We start from the raw sequence: 18391 nt of genomic DNA, 5'->3' as shown, positions 1-18391 counted from the left end.
CTTGAATGTATAAATTTGTTTTTATTTGTATTTAAATGGAACTTACTATAATGATACTTTAATTATATTTAAATACAAATTTATATTTATATAAATATAATAAATATATAAATTTAATTATTTAGGCTTACTTACTGAACATGAAATATATTGGCTTATTTCTCCTTTTAAAATTGTTTAACCTCAATCTTTCAAGTGAAATAAACTTTATAAATCTTATTAAATAAATTTGTAAATGATTCTTAAATCAGTGATCAATTATTCTTTTTTTATACTCCAGATTCATTTAGAATAATAAACAATACAAATGTCCAACAATAATGGATACGTTAACTTATTGTACATCTTTGAGCAGAATAGTATATAAACAGTAAAAACATTATATGTAAATATATTTATTGACACTTGAGAAACTGTTTACATAGTGAAAAAGTTTAGGTTACATGACAGAAATCAACAGTAATCCCATTTTTGTAAGAAAAAATAAGTGTATTTCTCTGTGTGCATAAGACTGGAGGAAAAAACTAAAACATGTTGAGGTATTATCTTTGGCTGGTAGAATTTCAGGTGATTTTTATTTCTTCTTTATTAGAACCAGATGTAATTTTGAAATTTTCTACGATAAGCATTTATTATTTGCAGGGTCACTGCTAGTCCATACAGCACCTTTGTGAATACTAGGAAAAGATGTCACTGTGGATGCAGTTCCACACCAGGATGCACTGCTTGGTTGGGCATATAGCTTTTATCTTCCAGTGCCCTAATAGGTTTTCCTTTCTTTTTCTTTTTTTTCTTCCCATAATGAACAACATGCACAATTGAACATGATGGCCCTGAAACCTTACATAATAAAAATTATTTAAAATTAAAGACTAAAAGTAATATGACCTTTTAATGCATCTATTCTGGGCGGGCTACTCTCCTTACTTGACCTCTATCAGGTCATGTGGGACCTTTGAGCTCACTCTTCCTGCCTCTTCTTTTCTACTTACTCACTCTGCTCAAATGTAATCAATCCTTCAGGATGCAGCTGAAATTACCCTCTTCTTTGAAATATTTCTCAACCACTCTGACACATATGGCAATTTCCTCTTCTGAACTTCTCTTGAACTAGGTCAAGACCATGGATTGAAGGGATTGGTGGTGAATGGGTTGCATCTCACCTGCTAACTCCACATGACTGGCAGTGACTCCTTAGAGCACAGTGTTAAGACTCTTGAGCTGCAGCTGGCCTCAGTGGGAAACAGGATTGTCATTGATTAGGAATGTTAGTCCTGCATGTGGGAAATAGCCGATAAATAGCATGTTCACATGCATTTTCCTTGCCTGGGCATTAATTATTTCATGCATTAGTCTTGGTTTGATAATACTTTTTAAACATCTAAGGCATCGATACCATATCTTAATACTTGTACTTTTTGATGGTGTGTGTTTGTTTTCTAATTGTTATTGTTTTTATTATCCATTCTGAATTTATCATGGAGCCAGGTACAAAGGGTGCTTAATAAATATATTTCTGTTGCTCTTCATTTTTGATGTTCCAAGTCACTTTCTGGTATAATTTCCATTGTGTTCTTTTAGATCAGATCTACTGATGATGAATTCTTTTAGTGTTCCTTCATCTGAGACTGTTATCTAGAGCACAACTTCAAAAATATTGAAATCTTTCGTTTCCTTCACAGACCCTTTATGTGAACTCTAGAACCTGCTTACCTGAATGACTGTAAATGGCTTACCTGGTACATAGCAACTTAAGTCTTCAGCCTCTCATTGGAATAAGCTCAGTGTGTGTCACATCCTCCTCTATTTAATATGTTTAATAACTTGTCCTGATTGTAGGTGCTTACTAATATTTGTAAAAATAACTAAAGAATCTTAAAAGAGAATAGCACATGTAAAATTAAATAATCATGGTACACCTGTCTACGCAAATGACTTTAAAGTTCTAGAGTAGAATTTGTTGCAAATAGATCAAAAACTACTTGTAAAATACAAACATCTGAAAACTGTCATTCTTTCCTGTGGTAACATAAGAATATACATTTAGAGCCACTAATTTGCAAGATATTCTCTAATCAGGAGAAAAATGCTGAGTATCAAACCAAACCTGATACGTTGAAATTGAGAATTCCAGAAATATCTTTTAGGAACTTAGTGCTAATATTCTGTATTTTTCTTTTTGGGGTTAAAATTAAAAACAAACAAACAAACAAACAAACAAAAACAACAATTGAGATATTATTTTTTCCTTCTTTTTTCAACATACTTTATTATCGTACATTCTTTTAGAGATCAGAATATGAGAAGGTGCTCATTTCAGGATATACATGGTTATTTTTATTGGATGCTAGCAATTGGGCCAAGCTCTTTATATGTACTTGTTATTTGAAAAATAGACTGAAATTCGTTTATGGGTATTATAGTCGAAACGGATTTTAAGGTGGTTAAAAAGCTAATGTCTATGAAGATATTTCTTAAATTTGAAAGTGTAATACAGTCATTTGGTCCATTATTATTAGTCTGTCATATTGAATCAGTATTTATTGAGTGTCCTATATATGTGTGTGCTGATTATCTTGATAATCCTTGACTTGAATTTAAGAATGGAAAAATTACAGAAGATATATAACTTGACAGAGTTATTTAGTAAGTAATAGAATTGGAATTTGAACTCAGGTTTTTCTTAGATTTATATGCTACCAAAAATTTGCATTAATAATGTTTTATACTTAACAGAAAAGATCTTATACATGTAAAAATTTATCAATTATTGAGAGGGAGATGTCGATATTTTTTTAAATGTATAACTCAGGCTTTTAAAAACCTTGACTGCTATTGTGTAAAAAAATACTCAACTCATGTAGATTTTTGCTTTATGAAAGAGAAAATACAAATTAACTGTAATCTTATCTCTACAGCTGTAGAAAACTACAGCACAGTAATCTTTTAAAACTGAATAATATGATTAGTTCATGACAAGAAAAAACCTGTAAAATTTTTTTTACTTGTATAGGAGTTGCTGTTTTTCATAAATACCGCATATGCACACATTTTATGTGGAATAATACATATACATTACTGATTATAAATATATTTAATCTTTTATTTCTTAAAGATTTGGTCCATGATACTTTAATGCTACATCAGTGAGTTGCTTTCATTATGGTTCTGAGTATTTTATAACTAAACATTCACTGGATTTATGGTTGGCTCTATGAAATGGTTTTGGTTTATATTTTGTTACTTTTCTGCTCTCTACTCAGAACAGTCACTTTTCTTTTGGATGTCTTTTGTTTATTTAACTTGTGTTAAAATATTTCTTTTATAAGTAAATCCATAATAGATTTTGGATTGATATAATAGGAACTGATGAGAAAAATTATGTACTTTTACTGAGTGAAGCAAGTAATCAAAACATTTTTTTTCTAAGCTAATATTTTGACGAGTATAGATGCAAAATATTGAGGATAAAGGAGAATGCCACTATCAGAGGTAATAGGCTTTTTTCAATATAAATGCTATTATTAATTGTGGCTTCTTGGCCTGGTTCCCGTAGACAATTTTAAAACCTGAATGATCATCTCTCTATAATGTTGTTATATTTTTTTAAAAAGTTGATCCTTTCCTAGTAAGATTAGATCTAAAAAAATCTTTGTTTCGTAATTTCTTACTGTGATATAAGCTTTATCATAGCAACAATTTATAAATTTATAGCATGCTTCCTTTGGCAAAATAATGAAATCTGTTTGCCGCAAAAGTAAATTAGAAATTTGATTTTAATTTTTTTCTTGCCCGTCATGATATGATTGATGCATAGTGTCTTACTGCTGGAAGGAGTCCTAACATTGAAACTGACAGGTGCCACAAGGTTTATTTAGGACAACCTCAGCCTTGTCCCAGTTAGTTTCAAAATGTCTGCCTCATACATGTTTAGCTACCACATTTCCTGCTTTAGAGCCTTGTGTTATGCCAACATTACTATCTGTGCTGCCTCAACTACAAATTGGATGAACAGCCCGTGACACTTTTTCAATATTATTACATTAAACCAAGTGGATTTTGATTGATAACCTAATATTCAACTAATGCAAAACATCAATCATGGCAAGTATATTAATTATTTAATATTGCAGTCTAATTCAGAAATCGATGTGCTGCATGAGGGGAAGGGAAACTCATGGTTCCCAGAAGATTTAAGACAGGGAATGATTAAAAAAAGACCTGCTGTACTCCTGTGTGTTAGTTCGATACAAATCTTTATTCATTTGCCAATAATCTCTTCCCATTTTCCACTTCAGGACCATTTTATCAGTTTTGAGACCTATAATTGAATTAAGTCTGCTTTCAGCACAGGGCAACAGGAGTTGCACAAATATTGATGAAGTCATGACAGGGACAACCCAAGAGACAGACCACTAAAGAGGACAGGCCTTTAAAGAGGACCATTTGTTGCAAAATCCTTCTCTCAGTGTCTTGGATCTTGCCTCTCTCTTTTCAAAAATTCATTAAGACTTTTGGAACCACTTTTAAGACTTTTATATTTAAATATCATTATAACATATTTCTATAGCACATTGCAATTTATAGAGTACCTTCATATTCGTTATCTTGCTTATTTTTTCACCACAACCTTATATATTAAGTAAAGCAAGTGTTAACACATCTTTATATCATAGGTAAAAAATCTGAGCTTTAGAGAAGTTGGATTATTACCTAAGCTCATGCAACTATTTTGTAGTAGAGCTTAAATTTGAGTGTAGGTATTCTGCTTCTACAACCAAGATTATACATCATGCTGTCTTCTGTAGTGTTTCTATACTCATGATGCTTTACAGATAAAGCATCTGTTTCGAGATGACCACCCTTTCTTGCCTTTCTGCCCAAAATAGAATTAAAGAAAACTGACTTTCATGGAGAATTTGTTGAAAATCTGATGTCCCAATGATACATATTAAGCTGTATAAGTATGCAAACCTAGATATAAATGAAAATTTCTTAGTCTATTGTATCTTTCATTAGAATAGAAAGTTCATCTTCATATATATACACACACATATATATATGCATATATATATGTATATATTTTGGGGTGGAGGGAGGGTGGAAGTGGCTTAAATATATTGTCATCAAAATTGCCACCCCAGCTTTCTTTTGGTTCATGTTTGCCTTGTTACATCTTTTACCATCTCTTTTTTGGAAACCTTTTTGAACTTTTTTGTTTTATGTGTCTCATAAATGACACATTGCTGGATTTTGTTTCTTCCCCAATCTGAGAATTTTCTCTGGCATTGTAATTTCAGATTGTTATGGGTGAATTTTCTTTAATTTTCTTTTCTGTCATTGATTGCTTAGATTACAGTATTTACTATGTTCTATGCCAGGCTTTACTTGCTTCATCTTGTCACTTCTTCCTGAATTTATTTCTCTTCTTACTACATTATGTTCCCCAGAAATTCTTTCAAATAATGTCTTTGTGTGGTGAATTTCCTGAGACTTTGTATGCTAAAATTTCTTTTTCTTTCAATTTAAATAAGTTTATTAGCTGTGTATAAGTTCTAGGTTCACAGTCCTTTTAACACTTTATCTTGGAAGTTAATACTTTATTATCCAGAATTAGTATTGAAAAGTCTGATGTCAGTGTTATTCTTCCTCTATAGAGGGGTATGCATTTTTTTTCTGGAAGCTTTTAGGCTTTTATCTTGATCTATAATAGTCTTAATTATCCTTATATTATGTTTTGCTGTGGATTTTTCCTTAACTATCCTGTTCACTGCTCTATGTGCACTTTCAATGTAAGATTTGAATATTCCTATATCCAGGAAATTTTTGTCATTATTTCTCCAAATATTTCTTTTCTTCTATTTTGACTTTGCCTTCCTTCTAGGATTCCCATTACATGGATGGTCTCACTTCTACTCCTGTTCCTAATTTTATTCCTTGTTTGTTCTGTTTCTTCACCCCTTTCCTGTGCCTTCCCGGAGAGTTCTTCCACCCAGTGTTCCAGCTCACTAATTCATTCTCCGTCTATAGCTATTGTGCTTTCAATTCATTCTCTGAGTTCTTTATTTCAAACTATTGTATTTTTAATACCCACTATCTCATATTGATTCTTTTTTATAACTTTTTTTATATTTAATTTCAAAAAATCTTCCCTTTGAAGATGTTATTAATGCTTATATTATATCCTTGCTCAGTCTATTCTGTTTTCTCTGGATGAAGTTGCTCTGTTTGTTGTTTTTTCCAATCTTGTGCTTACATACTTCAGAGGTCTTAAAATTTTCCGTGTGGGCTTCACTTTTACTTCCTGCAATATTTAGCTGCCTTGGCTAGTAACTTTAATCTAAGGAGAGGGGTAAAAGTCTAGGCTCTGGCTGGTGCTCCTCCAGGTTAATTTAAAAACTGGAGTACAAAGCATCTAGTGTTCTACTTTGGCCTTAGCCACTTTTGCCATCATGTCTTCCTACTCCATCAAAAACAATACAAAATGAAACAAAGCAAAACAACCACCCACCAAACACATACACATAGCTCCTAATACTACTGTCCCAAACAACCACTCACTGTTGCAATTGCTTTGTTCTTTGTGTGGGGCCAGGTAGGAGTGGGGCCAGGTAGGACCGCTCAGAGACCTGAGCTGGTTGCCACCGACTCTCCACCACTGTCATGATGGTTAGATGTCAGACCCTTATTAATTGAATTCATACTTTGATTCAAGCACTGTATTGGGTGCTGGATTATAAAAATTTTAAAGATGCAGTACATATCCTTGAGAAGTTTTCATTTTAGTGATGTCAGTGGGCAAGTAAATAGGTATTTCTAATAAAGTGTAATAAATTCTGTTATATGAACACATGGGAAGAGTTCACTACTTCATTTGTGAGGAAGGAAGGTTTCTTCAGTGAAGATATAGTTTAGACTGAGTCTTGAAGGGTTGTTTGTTTGTTCGTTTGTTTGTTTAAGATAGTTGAGGAGGGTTATAAGCTGGGAGAAAAGGAGCATTTCTGGTAGAGCAAGTAAGTTTGTGAAGCCAAGTTAGTATTTGTTATGGCTGTTACTGTCTCTTTCCATGTGATGTAGCTTTGGAAAAATAACAGAAGGAAGAAATGAGTAAACTGGAATGTGGTAGGTTATTATGGATTTTAAGAAAGGAATTGACATGGTTAAGCTTACATTTTAGAAAGATCTTTCTGTATTATGGAGAATGAATTGACGTGGGGTAAGGCAGGAGCCATTGTTACCCATTTAAAGGCTTTATAGTAATCTGGGAGAAAAAAGATGAGGCCAGTAATCTCCCATATTAGTGGGAGAGAAAAGAAAAGGCCTCATATAAGGTAATAGCTGTGAAGATAGGAAAAAGTGGTTAAATCTAAATGAATTAAGGATATTGGAGACCAAGACCTGGTGGTTGAGTACGTTTGTTTACATTTGGTAGTGAAGGAAAGGGTGTGTATCAAGAATTACGCCTAGCTTTCTTTCAGGCATATAGTTCTAAAGGCATATTTCTTAAATATCATTTAATTTAAAGAATCACTTGGAAATATAGCAAAGCAGTAGCTCGCCAACCTTTTCTTTCTTCTTTCTTTCGTTTTAAAGAACAGTTTCTTATCCTTGATTCCAAAATGTCCTTATAGCTCTTGTTCATCCCACTTTGTGGGGACATCCATATGTTTCTTTCAAATTTCTTAATGTGCATGATGATGAGATGCTGCTTCAGGCCTTGCTGTCAGTGTCATATGACATACAGTACATATAACTTATACTAAAATACTCTAATGAAGCATGTCTAGCCCCAGTGGTTTCAGATAATAAATTATATGGACTTTTATTTTGAATCTGAACATTTTTGTTCTTTTATATTGCATTATCATTTTCTAATAAGAACCATTATGTGACATTGTAGCCATGGGGGAAAATGAAGTGGCTTTGTAATATATAGCCCAAATTCCCAAGGTAGATTACTAAGTGAAGGTACAAAACAGTGTGTGTGGTATGCTTCTGTTTGGATTTTAAAAATAAACAAACAAACAAACAAGAAAAATACACACATACACACACACGAATAAAATATCTTTAGAAGGACAGAGCTAATATCAGTGATTGAGAACTGGGAATCAGCGATAGACTTAATTTCATTGTAGTATACACACACACACACACACACATTGCACTGTCAGGTGATTCACTATATACATTATTCTTTTTGTTTAGATTTTAAATTCACAAATGTCCATATGAGAATGTTCTTGTGATCCATTTGACTTCCAGCTCCAATAAATGCATTAATTCTGTAATAATAAAGTTAAAAATAATTATTTATGTAGCTATTAGCTTTCTCTTGTTACAATTTATTCCTATCATTTGTCATTAGGACTGCATCCAGAGAACGAGTTTCAGAAATCCTTAAATTTTTAAATGTTGAATACATAGTATTGCTAAGATTGCCAGAAGCAGTGAGTAGAGAAGACAATGGCTAAAGATGAGTGCTTTGCTAATCATTAGACATTGGAATTTATTCCCAGTATGCCAGTCTGGGCAGTAAGAGCAAAGGTTGGAAGCCAAGAGTTTAGTTCAAGCAGTGGATTTTTAGGGGGAAAAAAATAGGGAAATTTGGAAAGATTGTATAGCAAGACAAAAGAAACAGATAAGCATGTTTTTGGCAAAGACTATTGAAGACAGAAATTGAGGGAAAAGAAATAAATTGGAGACCTTTTCAGAGAAATAAAGAGGTATGGGGAAAAGATTAAATATCATGACTGCAATACTGTTGTTGATTGTTGGCTTTTCATAATTATTTTCTGTAATGTGGTAGAAGTATAATTTCTATGTTAAATAAAGCTTGGTATTTATGATGAAATTTTAAACACTACTTGGTCAGAGTAATAAAAGTCAAAGTCCATTTGTCACTAGTAAATTAGTATAGAATGAAATCAGGATTAAAAAATCCAAATATTTGTCTCATTTCACCAAATGTATATTTATCTTTACTCCTTGCATAGTTAATATTTTTAGTTCTATCAGCAGTGTTCTGCCTACAGTGAAGAGCAAGAAATTAAATACCTAAAATATATAGTGATATTTGATATTTGTGTTTTCTTTGGTGATATATATTTTTTTAATATTACAACAGTCTTAGGTCCTGATTTATACTGTGCCCTAAGTTATTAAAATTAATGTCAGGTAAAATTTGTTAAAATTTAGTTATTTAGCTATGAACTCACAAACATATTCTTTATGTGCATATTCTTTATATAAAAATGTGACCATTGATGGATAGGTATTTGATAAAGCAAATATAGTAAAATGTCAGTTATAGAACCTAGATGGTGGGTAGAATTTGTGTGTTTGAATATTTTCATAATAAATGTTGGAAAAAAATAAACTAATTAAAAAGCTAATATGAAATAAACATATGTGAATAGTGAAATAATAATATATTTGCCTTCTTTTTGTTGTGAACTGACTTTGAGAAATCTGAAACATTCTTTCTGTCAGTGGAATACCAATTAAGTGGTAATACTATTAGATACATAAATAAATGATATCTTCCCATTTGATGGAAATTGTTTTGTCTTTACATTGTTATATGAGCATTAGTAAAGATATATGAAAACATTCTAAGGGTTTATAAAACAGTTTTTAGGTAAACAAATCATAGCAGACAAGGGTTTAGCAACTATTTAGAACTTTTATTCTTCTATTTTAGGGAATCTGGAAACATCAAAGCTGGATTAGAACATCTGGTAAGTTCTAATTTTCTCTTGAACATTTGCATCATCTTTGATATCTGCATTCTAAATGAACACTTTTGAATGAGCTTTGAATACCTTGTATTGAGAAAGTCAACCATTTCCCAAAGGGTCAGCTTACTGTTATTATGTGAAGGCACTTACATTTTCACTTATCTTATCATTTCAAGGGAATTTAAATTTTTTTAAATTACTTTTTTTTTTTTTTGATGTAGAGATGAAATAAAATGGATGACAATCCTTGGATTGATGATTGCTTTAATTATAAACAAAAATGTTTGGTGTAGAATTTTTGGCATATCTTGATCTGACAAAAACAAGCTTGCGTTTTAAGAAAAACACAATCAAATATTGCATGCATAAATATGGTGTGTTTTAGCAATTTAACGGCTTTGAAAGAAATGCACAGCTTTGTTTTTCCTAATGTCTTTGCATTATGAATAATGCATTGGTTTAAACTATATTCAGTTTAGAATATAAAACTGAGATGCAAAATTTCAGGTTTAAGTAAACAGTTTTAGAGCAGCAGTGAAATTCAGACTGACTTATTAAAATCTGTTCATTGATCAAAAAATTGGAAGAAACTGTTGTATTGTAACAGGCCCAAAATTCATTAGCTTACCACATTGAGTGTTCATTATAACATTAAATAGTTCATTTAAACAGAGCATTATAAAGTCATGCTCTGGTTTCTGGTCAAATCCAAATGTTGAATAATTAATGAGAGAGATTCTTTTGTAAATACAATCCAAGTACTTTTTAAATGCGAGACCTCATTCGTATATCATATTGTAGCTTTGTTAACTATTAATGTGCTTTTGTTTTCCCACAAAAGCAAACAGTAGCAAGAGGCATCTTCATTTTGACTTACATTAGTTTTAGAATTGGAAGGGATTTTTGGTTTTCCTTTCAAAAGGAAACTGAGGAAACCTAATCGTTAAAAAAAATTCTAAAAATTATAAATAATTATTAAAAAGCGAGATACAATAACCTTGTTAGAAAATTTGAACTATATATTTGTCCAGATAAGAAGTAAATAAATAACATTTTGTTCTTATTATTAAAAATTAATTCCTGAATCTATATTTGTCACTTCATAATGACACATATATTTAGGACATATGTACATCAGAACAAAAATGTTAATCTAAGACATCAAGTTCCAGTATCAATTGGAGATTTATAACAAGGAAGAACACCTACCAGAGTGCTGAAATGAGCTGTCTTTTATACTTCTCTTGTAAGTTATTATGAATTAGAAAGACTTTATATCTCTTTGGTTCATGTTCCTCTGTAAATACTAGTTAGATTTTTTTTTTAGTTTAAATTTTATATTTTTTTATACTTACTAGTATGAACTTATTTCCAGTGACTGTTTTATTATTTATACTCTATTCATAATCTTATGTAGCAGTGGTTCTGACTGTGCCTTGGGCTGCCAGGAAGGCTCCCCAAAGCAGGTAGCACTGCAGACTTCCAGTGCCCACTTTGACCAGCGTAGTTCCAGTTTTAGTTATTTTGTATAGTTTTAAATTTTTAAAATAATATTTCATCTGAAGAAAGAGTTCTACTAAATATTAAAAAATCTTTGATGAAACATAGCCACTAATTAAAATCAGGAGTAGTTGTTTGTTAATTATACTTTTATGTTCTTAAACGTAAATTATATTTCATCTGGATCATACATATACAACAAATATATTTCAAAGATAATGCATTTTAGGAATGAGAGAGCCTGGATAAGTAAAACAAATAGTGGGAAGTAGATGATTTTAATGTACTTTATCTAAGTTGTTCAAAAGACTCTGTAACTTGTCATTGCCAGATTGACTCACTGATTGTGAACTATTAACAATAATATAACTATATAAATATATAACAAAATCACACACACATATATATATACATACATACATATTGCTTTGTGCACTAATAACATTCAGACAGTCAGTGATATTCTTCATAACTCCCTAAGAAGGAAGTAAACTCAAGAATTTATTGGTCGAGCATTAATGAAACCTATATGTTTAGCAGCTGTGGGCTCATAGGTTTGTGTCTTTCTACTTTCCGACTGAGAAGATACTTAGGGCCCTTGTCATCTAGCACAGATAACCCTTCTTTGAATTGGTTATGTAGCCAAATACAATTAGAAGTATAGCTTCCAACAGATTGCTTTTTTTAAATATACGGAATAAAGTTAAATGAGAAGAGTATTCTCATTTGGAATAATTTCTTCTTCATGTAGCCTTCATCTTTTCGAATTTATTTGCATTATCATAGAGAATTAGCATTGTTCTAAGAGAGGGTAAAGCCAGTATAAATTTAAATAAGTTGCAGAAAATGACATGTGCAACATGTTACACTTGCCAAAAGGATACATATGTAGCGGCACTGTCTTTGTACTCTGTTTATGGGCTCTTCTTGGTGTATAGTTATGTGTAACCCTAGAAAGGAGAAAGCAAGTGTGGATGTAGAGAAGAAAGAGTGACATAGATGGTCTATGTTCCCCTGGAACCTCCTCAAGTCTCGATTTCATTTATTTGTCATAATACCTCAAACCCTTGATTCGCTTTTGTTCTATCCTTTCTTTCTATGTTGCCAGCTTTTCTAGGGGAAGTGTCTAGCATGTCATTCTTAGCTTAAATTTTTATAACATACTGCCCAGTACCATTTTATTTTTCTTTTCACAAACACGTCTACTACCCATAAAGCCTATGTTTGTTTAAAGTTCTAGACAGAGCCTGTGCCCTGTTATCCACTGATGCTTCTTACATGATAATTGCAAAATGGAGATTTTCCAACTCTTTCAGTCACCCCATATTTAGCAGCCAGTGTTCTACTGTAAGGAAGAGCCTACCCTTCTTTCTTATTTATCTGTTTATTTTGAGAAAGGACTCATGGATTTTTATTTTACTAAATAGGTTATTATTAATTACTTTCCTTATTAATTTGATGCTCAAGTTTTCCCAGACTCATCTAAAGAATATCCTTTTGATGCTCAAGTTTTCAAAGACTTATCTAAAGAATATCCTTTCAAGGCAACTTCTGGGTCCTTTCAACATACCCCATCTTTTTTTCTTTTTTAAGTGTGTCCTGACATTATGGCATAACTAGATGTTCCAGGCTCTTCTTATATCTTCCCTGTCCTAATCCCAGAATCAGCCATTTCTTCAAATTACCACATTTCATTTTAGAAGAAAATAGTATTTAGAAGTCAAGGTCTATGTATGTGATGTGCTCTTTGTCTCTGAGGTTTCATCACTTCTATGACATTTCAGTCTTAGATTAGATAAATAGATAGATAGGTTAATTAGCTATTTTAAAGAAATTATGAGTCATAATTATACCTCCAATTTAAGTCCAAAGCACAGAATTCTTTCTTGTCCTCCCCCATTTCATATTTGTATTTCCCTTTATTCAAAGTAAGAACCCTAACTCCTAACAACACCAATGCATTTACCCATTTGCTTAGTCATGTTTTATACACACACGCACATACACACACACACACACGTGTAATTTTACTCCTAGACTTTCTGTAAAATTAAGCTTATATGCATGTATGTATTCCTGTTTCCTCTTATTAAAAGTCACATATTGCATAAACGTTTTTGTATTTTGCTTTTTTTTCATGTAACATTATATCCTGGAAATCATTCCATAATTACTATATCATTATACTTACTACTTTTCTTTCTGTATTTTGCTGTGTTTTCTTTATTAAAGATATGAGATTGTAGCCTACTTACATGCCTGCCACACTTTTATAGATGCTGGCAGAAGACATGAGATGCCTTTCAATTCTTCATTTCTGAAATATTTTTCTTCCATTTGTTTTTACTTTTTGAATATCTGATTTTAGGGTTTTGTTGTTGTTGTTGTTTTTCCAAATGAGTCTTGTACTTTGTGATTGGTTCAGGAGAATGAATTTTTATCTATTGAAATGTTTTGGTTTGCATTTTCTGTTTACTTATAGCGGCTTTATATGGGAGTGGTTTGATTTTTTGGCTTTCCCTCCCTCCCTCCCTTCTGTTTCCCTCTTCCTTTCCCTCTTCCTTTCCCTCTTTCTTTCCTTCCCTCCCTCCCTCCCTTAACTCCTAGACATTTTGTAGACAGGGTTCCTAGCTCAAGGGCGTCTTCTTCTACAGTACAGTGAAGTGCAGTTTCTTTAATGGATGACGGTGGGGGAGGCAGAAAGAAAGGGCTGGCATGTCTCATTTCTCTTTAGCTGTTTGTTTCTTCTTTCTTCTTCCTTGTCATTGCCAAGTATTCTATTTATCTGATTTTCTCCCAGAAGCAATGCTTCCTGAGGCTGCCATTTCTGGTTCCACTCACTTTCAAGTTTCTTCCCTTTAGCTGGTGCTGTAGTAAACACTAATCTGAGGCCTGTGTTCACTATTTTGGCATTTTAGTGTTGTAGTACTTTGTTTTTCTGGGGGATGATTTTTGTTTGTGTTTCCAGTTATGTATTAAAATTACAACTGCTATCAGAGTAGGGGAGGGGGTCTGTGAAAAGTTTTACCTCAAAAGAGAAATTTCCTAATGGAAAATGGTGTAAATCAATGTCGAACAGACCTTGAATCCTAAGGAGTCCTGCTGTGGAAATCCTGTAGGAATCACCAGCAAATCAAACCTCTTAAAGAGCTCAGTACCCATATTTATTTAAGACTTAGAGAAAACAAGTGAAAACACTGCTTATAATGTTGTGCTTAGATTTTATAATGAACTTAAGGAAATAATGCTTTTTATCTGCTGAAGAATCATATACAAATTAAAGACCTTTAGCTAGGACCCCAGTATATATGTCTGTTAACACAAAATAGTCTAAGGAGTAGAAGTAGATGGTTATTAAGTGGCAAGGTTGCTCCTGAATTTTTTTTTATTGATGATGCTCTAAAAGTGTAGAAAAGAGACTGTAAGTTCTTCTCTGTTATGTCAAAGGGAGCTGACTCCATATTTTTCTACCATCTTAGGTTTTATTTATTTATTTATTTATTCATTCATTCATTCATTCATTCATTTATTTATTTATTTGTTGGTTTTGTTTTGTTTTTCATGTAGGAGGAGAAAGCCAATAACAAATTAGATTACCTTAGATTCAGAGTCTCAGGCAGAATCAATTCTGGGAAAGAATGCAGGAAGAAGGGAAAAGCTGCCTTCTTCATTGGTTCTCCTCCCTCTTGCTCCTACTGCAATGTCCAAATAAAGAGCTGAATGATCCCTGTAGTCTCTCAAAACTGCAAGACTTTCCTCCCCGAAGCTGCACTCCAGTCCCCATCTTATGTTTTAAAATTCTGGATGATGCACGGAGTAGAAGTGCTTATCAAACATGAATCCTGAATGAGGATTATAATGTTTACTCTTTAGATTTTTTAGTACAGTCAAAGAAGTTTGGTGATATTAACATGCATTTTTATTTTTACAATTATGAAAACATACAGGAGATAGAACCTTGCCATTTAATTACAACTTTTACTTTCATTTTATTGGCAAACTATACAAACAATGCTATATCGTTTCCTGTTGGGAGAGGGATCGCGATTAGAATATATTAGGTTGAACTATTGAACTATATGAACTATATGAACTATATAAAGGTCAGAATAGTTCTGCGGATTGTTTCTGGCCTGAAGGGACTGCTGTGCCATGCCCCCTTTGGTGGGGAATGATGGGAATTATCCTGATCAGTCTGATGTCTCCAAAGCCTCCCTCATTCTCTTTTCTGAAAGTCAAATAATTGGAGGTGGGATGGGTATGGGGCATCGTGATCTAGGTCAGTGCTTCACTGTCTTTAATGTGCATTTGAGTTGTCTGGGGTTATTGTTTAAACACAGGTTCTGATTCTTTGGGTCTGTGGTAAGCCTTGAGATTCTGCATTTAGCAAGCTCCTAAGCAAGGCCAATGCTACTGGTCCAGCCACCACCAGGAAGAAAAGTACATTGAAAGGCATTGCCTTGAAAGACATGTGTCCAATGAACAGTGCCTTCTGCTTCTGATAAAAATCTAGATGTTTCTCCCATATGCAGGTTGAGTATGATTCTGCAACCTGTGAATGTTTGGTTGGGCGTTCATAAACCCAGAGAGATGGACACTCCACAGATTTACACAGGGGCAAAATGTCCATTGTCTTACTCTGTAAGAGTAACAAAAGGACATTTTTTTCTTCATTTTGTTTCTAGATGTTAAGTTGTATATTTATGGGGTGAAACTGAGTTCCAGGGCTAATACTTTGCTCAGCTTTAGGTGTAAAGTTAAATAATTGACAATAAATCTTTTAGTGAAAAGAATTATAAGTGTTTACAACTTTAAGTGGGATTTGCTTTCTATTAATAGTTGAATAGCAAAAGAACTCTGGAGCCGTACCTGTGGGTTTTTACTCCCCACAGAGGTCTCATTTATGTTTCTTATATTGTATAACATTTGAGAGTGATGACCTACTTGTCCTTGTGGTCAGGCAACACAGTCTAACCATTTTAAGTGTTGAAAAGCAACTGTCATTAATAGCTTGTTTAGCCCATCAGTGGTTAGTAGAATATAGTTGCTGCTTGCCAGAAATGTAGGCAGGCCCATTGCTATTACATACTCATCAATAACACTACAGGTTTTAATAAAAGCCCTTTCCTCTTTGTTTTAGGTTGTTTTGCATAGAACTTACAAATAAAAGTGCTATATTCCAGTTTACAGACTAATCATTTTATTTAACATGAGCATAAACACAGTTAATGTATTATTGTCATACTTTTGTGGATTCAGTTAACATACAACATAAACTATATAAAATGCAAAGAGAGGTTACAAACCTATTCTAAAGACTTTCATCTTTCATCTGTTGCATTTTTAAATGCCTTGTTTTATTTTACTATCTCTCCACTATGTTCAGAAAAAAATGTTTTTGACATTTGTCCAAACGAGTTTGAGGATATAATTATTTCAGAATGCACTGATGTTATTCATATATTCTATATGTTTATAAAACACTGAAGAAAAATGTTCATTACCTCATATACTATTTGACTTCAACATAACAGATCCATCTCCTCCCAACATTTTAATTTATTTTTCTCATCTAAGCCAATATATATTTGAGGTTTAGAGTAAATGTGCATATTAAAACAGACACTTTTCTCAAACTGTGATCCTTAGATAAAACAACATGAAATTTCTCTTCTTTCTGGAAGCTCGGTTTCATAAATCTTTCTTTTCTTTTAACAAACAAGTGTGTCCTATGAATATGTGAAAATTAAAATACCTTTAATGTGGATTGAATGTTAATGTCATATTGCTGTCATGATTTCTTGGACCATTTGCAGGTCGTAAGCCTGGGGACTGGTTCACATTCCAGTTAGAAACTCAGTGATCCATTTCTGATACCTTTTGATCAGTTATAAATTTATTAAAAATTGCTTCTGCAATGAATCATTAATAATTATCCAGTTATCCAAACAGCATGAATGTGGGCCCCTTTTCTGTCTCCCTCCATTCCCTCTCTTCCAAAGAAAGGTCTGTCTGTTGCATTTTTAAGACATAGTGATCTTAGAAGCAAATGGTAGAGCCAATTAGCTTTAAAAAAACAAATGACAAGATATCACGTAATTTTCATGACACTACCAGTAGTTTCAAATTTATCTTTATTTTAGATAAAGTTTATTTTCTGACTGTTATGCACATATGCTTATTAAAGCTTTATAAAGTAAAACTAAATATTCTAAATGTATTAAATAACCCCCATTCCCCATTACTTATTAGTCTGAAGGACAAACCTTCTTGAAACTACCAGAGTAATTGAATAATGTATTCTTATATATTTTTTGTATTATTGTTCAGGACACTGTAGGTTATGCTTCATTGCAGGGAATCCCACAGACACATGGTAGTTATTACATGGCTTTCTCAGCATCTAATGTCTGTAACTGCAGAGAGAGAACTAGCAGCAGATGTAACAGGGTTTCTTTCTATTTCTCCAAAGTATTAGCAGTTAAGATGGAGAATGCCTTTGCCACAATGGTATCTTTGGCCACACTCATTACTGTTTGCCCCAGAATCATAGCATCTGTATTTAATTTTAACATACACATACTATTTATTTTAAGAAGAGCACAGCACGAGTCAGGAGAACATGATTTTACTGTGTGACTTCCGGCAATACGCACAACCTCTCTGTTTCACTTCCATTGTCTCCTATTCATAGGGTGTTTAAACAGCGTGTGAAAATTTATAGAAGCATACAATTTCCTACAAGTGTGTCATCATTATTATAGCGATAGGGAAAAAAAACCTTAACTGTTCCAGGTATGTAAATAACTTCAGATTGCTAAAAACAATATCTCAATTCTAATATACTCACTGTGAGCTGTGAGAAAATTTTATCCTTTACTCACATCCTCTTAATTTAAAAAATATCATTACATACTTTTAAAAGTTATAAAGTAATAGATGTTCATTGTAATAGGTCAAAAACTGATATATATAAAAAATGAATATATCTTCTATCTGTCATCATCTGGTGTTAATAGTTTAATACCTATTTTTATGTGCCTTTCTCTAGTCCCAGACATACATATACATATATTACTTAGCTTTTTTAAAATAAAAATAGAATCATACCATGTATGATAGTTTAAATTGCACTTTTTATTTGTTAATAA

General features: G+C 32.5%; 1 protein-coding gene across 1 annotated transcript in view; it reads left to right on the top strand.

Annotated features, from left to right (window-relative positions):
- RSRC1 (arginine and serine rich coiled-coil 1) overlaps window positions 1–18391 on the top strand; it is a 369031-nt gene that overhangs the window by 155206 nt on the left and 195434 nt on the right. The window contains exon 5 of the mRNA XM_025044223.1: window positions 9704–9740. Coding sequence (XP_024899991.1) covers window positions 9704–9740 — 37 coding nt within the window. The remainder of the gene's footprint in view (window positions 1–9703; window positions 9741–18391) is intronic.

The sequence above is a fragment of the Pteropus alecto genome, unplaced genomic scaffold, assembly GCF_000325575.1.
Source record: "Pteropus alecto unplaced genomic scaffold, ASM32557v1 scaffold81, whole genome shotgun sequence".
In the NCBI taxonomy this organism is placed as follows: domain Eukaryota; kingdom Metazoa; phylum Chordata; class Mammalia; order Chiroptera; family Pteropodidae; genus Pteropus; species Pteropus alecto.
Note: the sequence above shows the minus strand (reverse complement) of the source record. Positions and strands in the feature narration are given on the sequence as shown.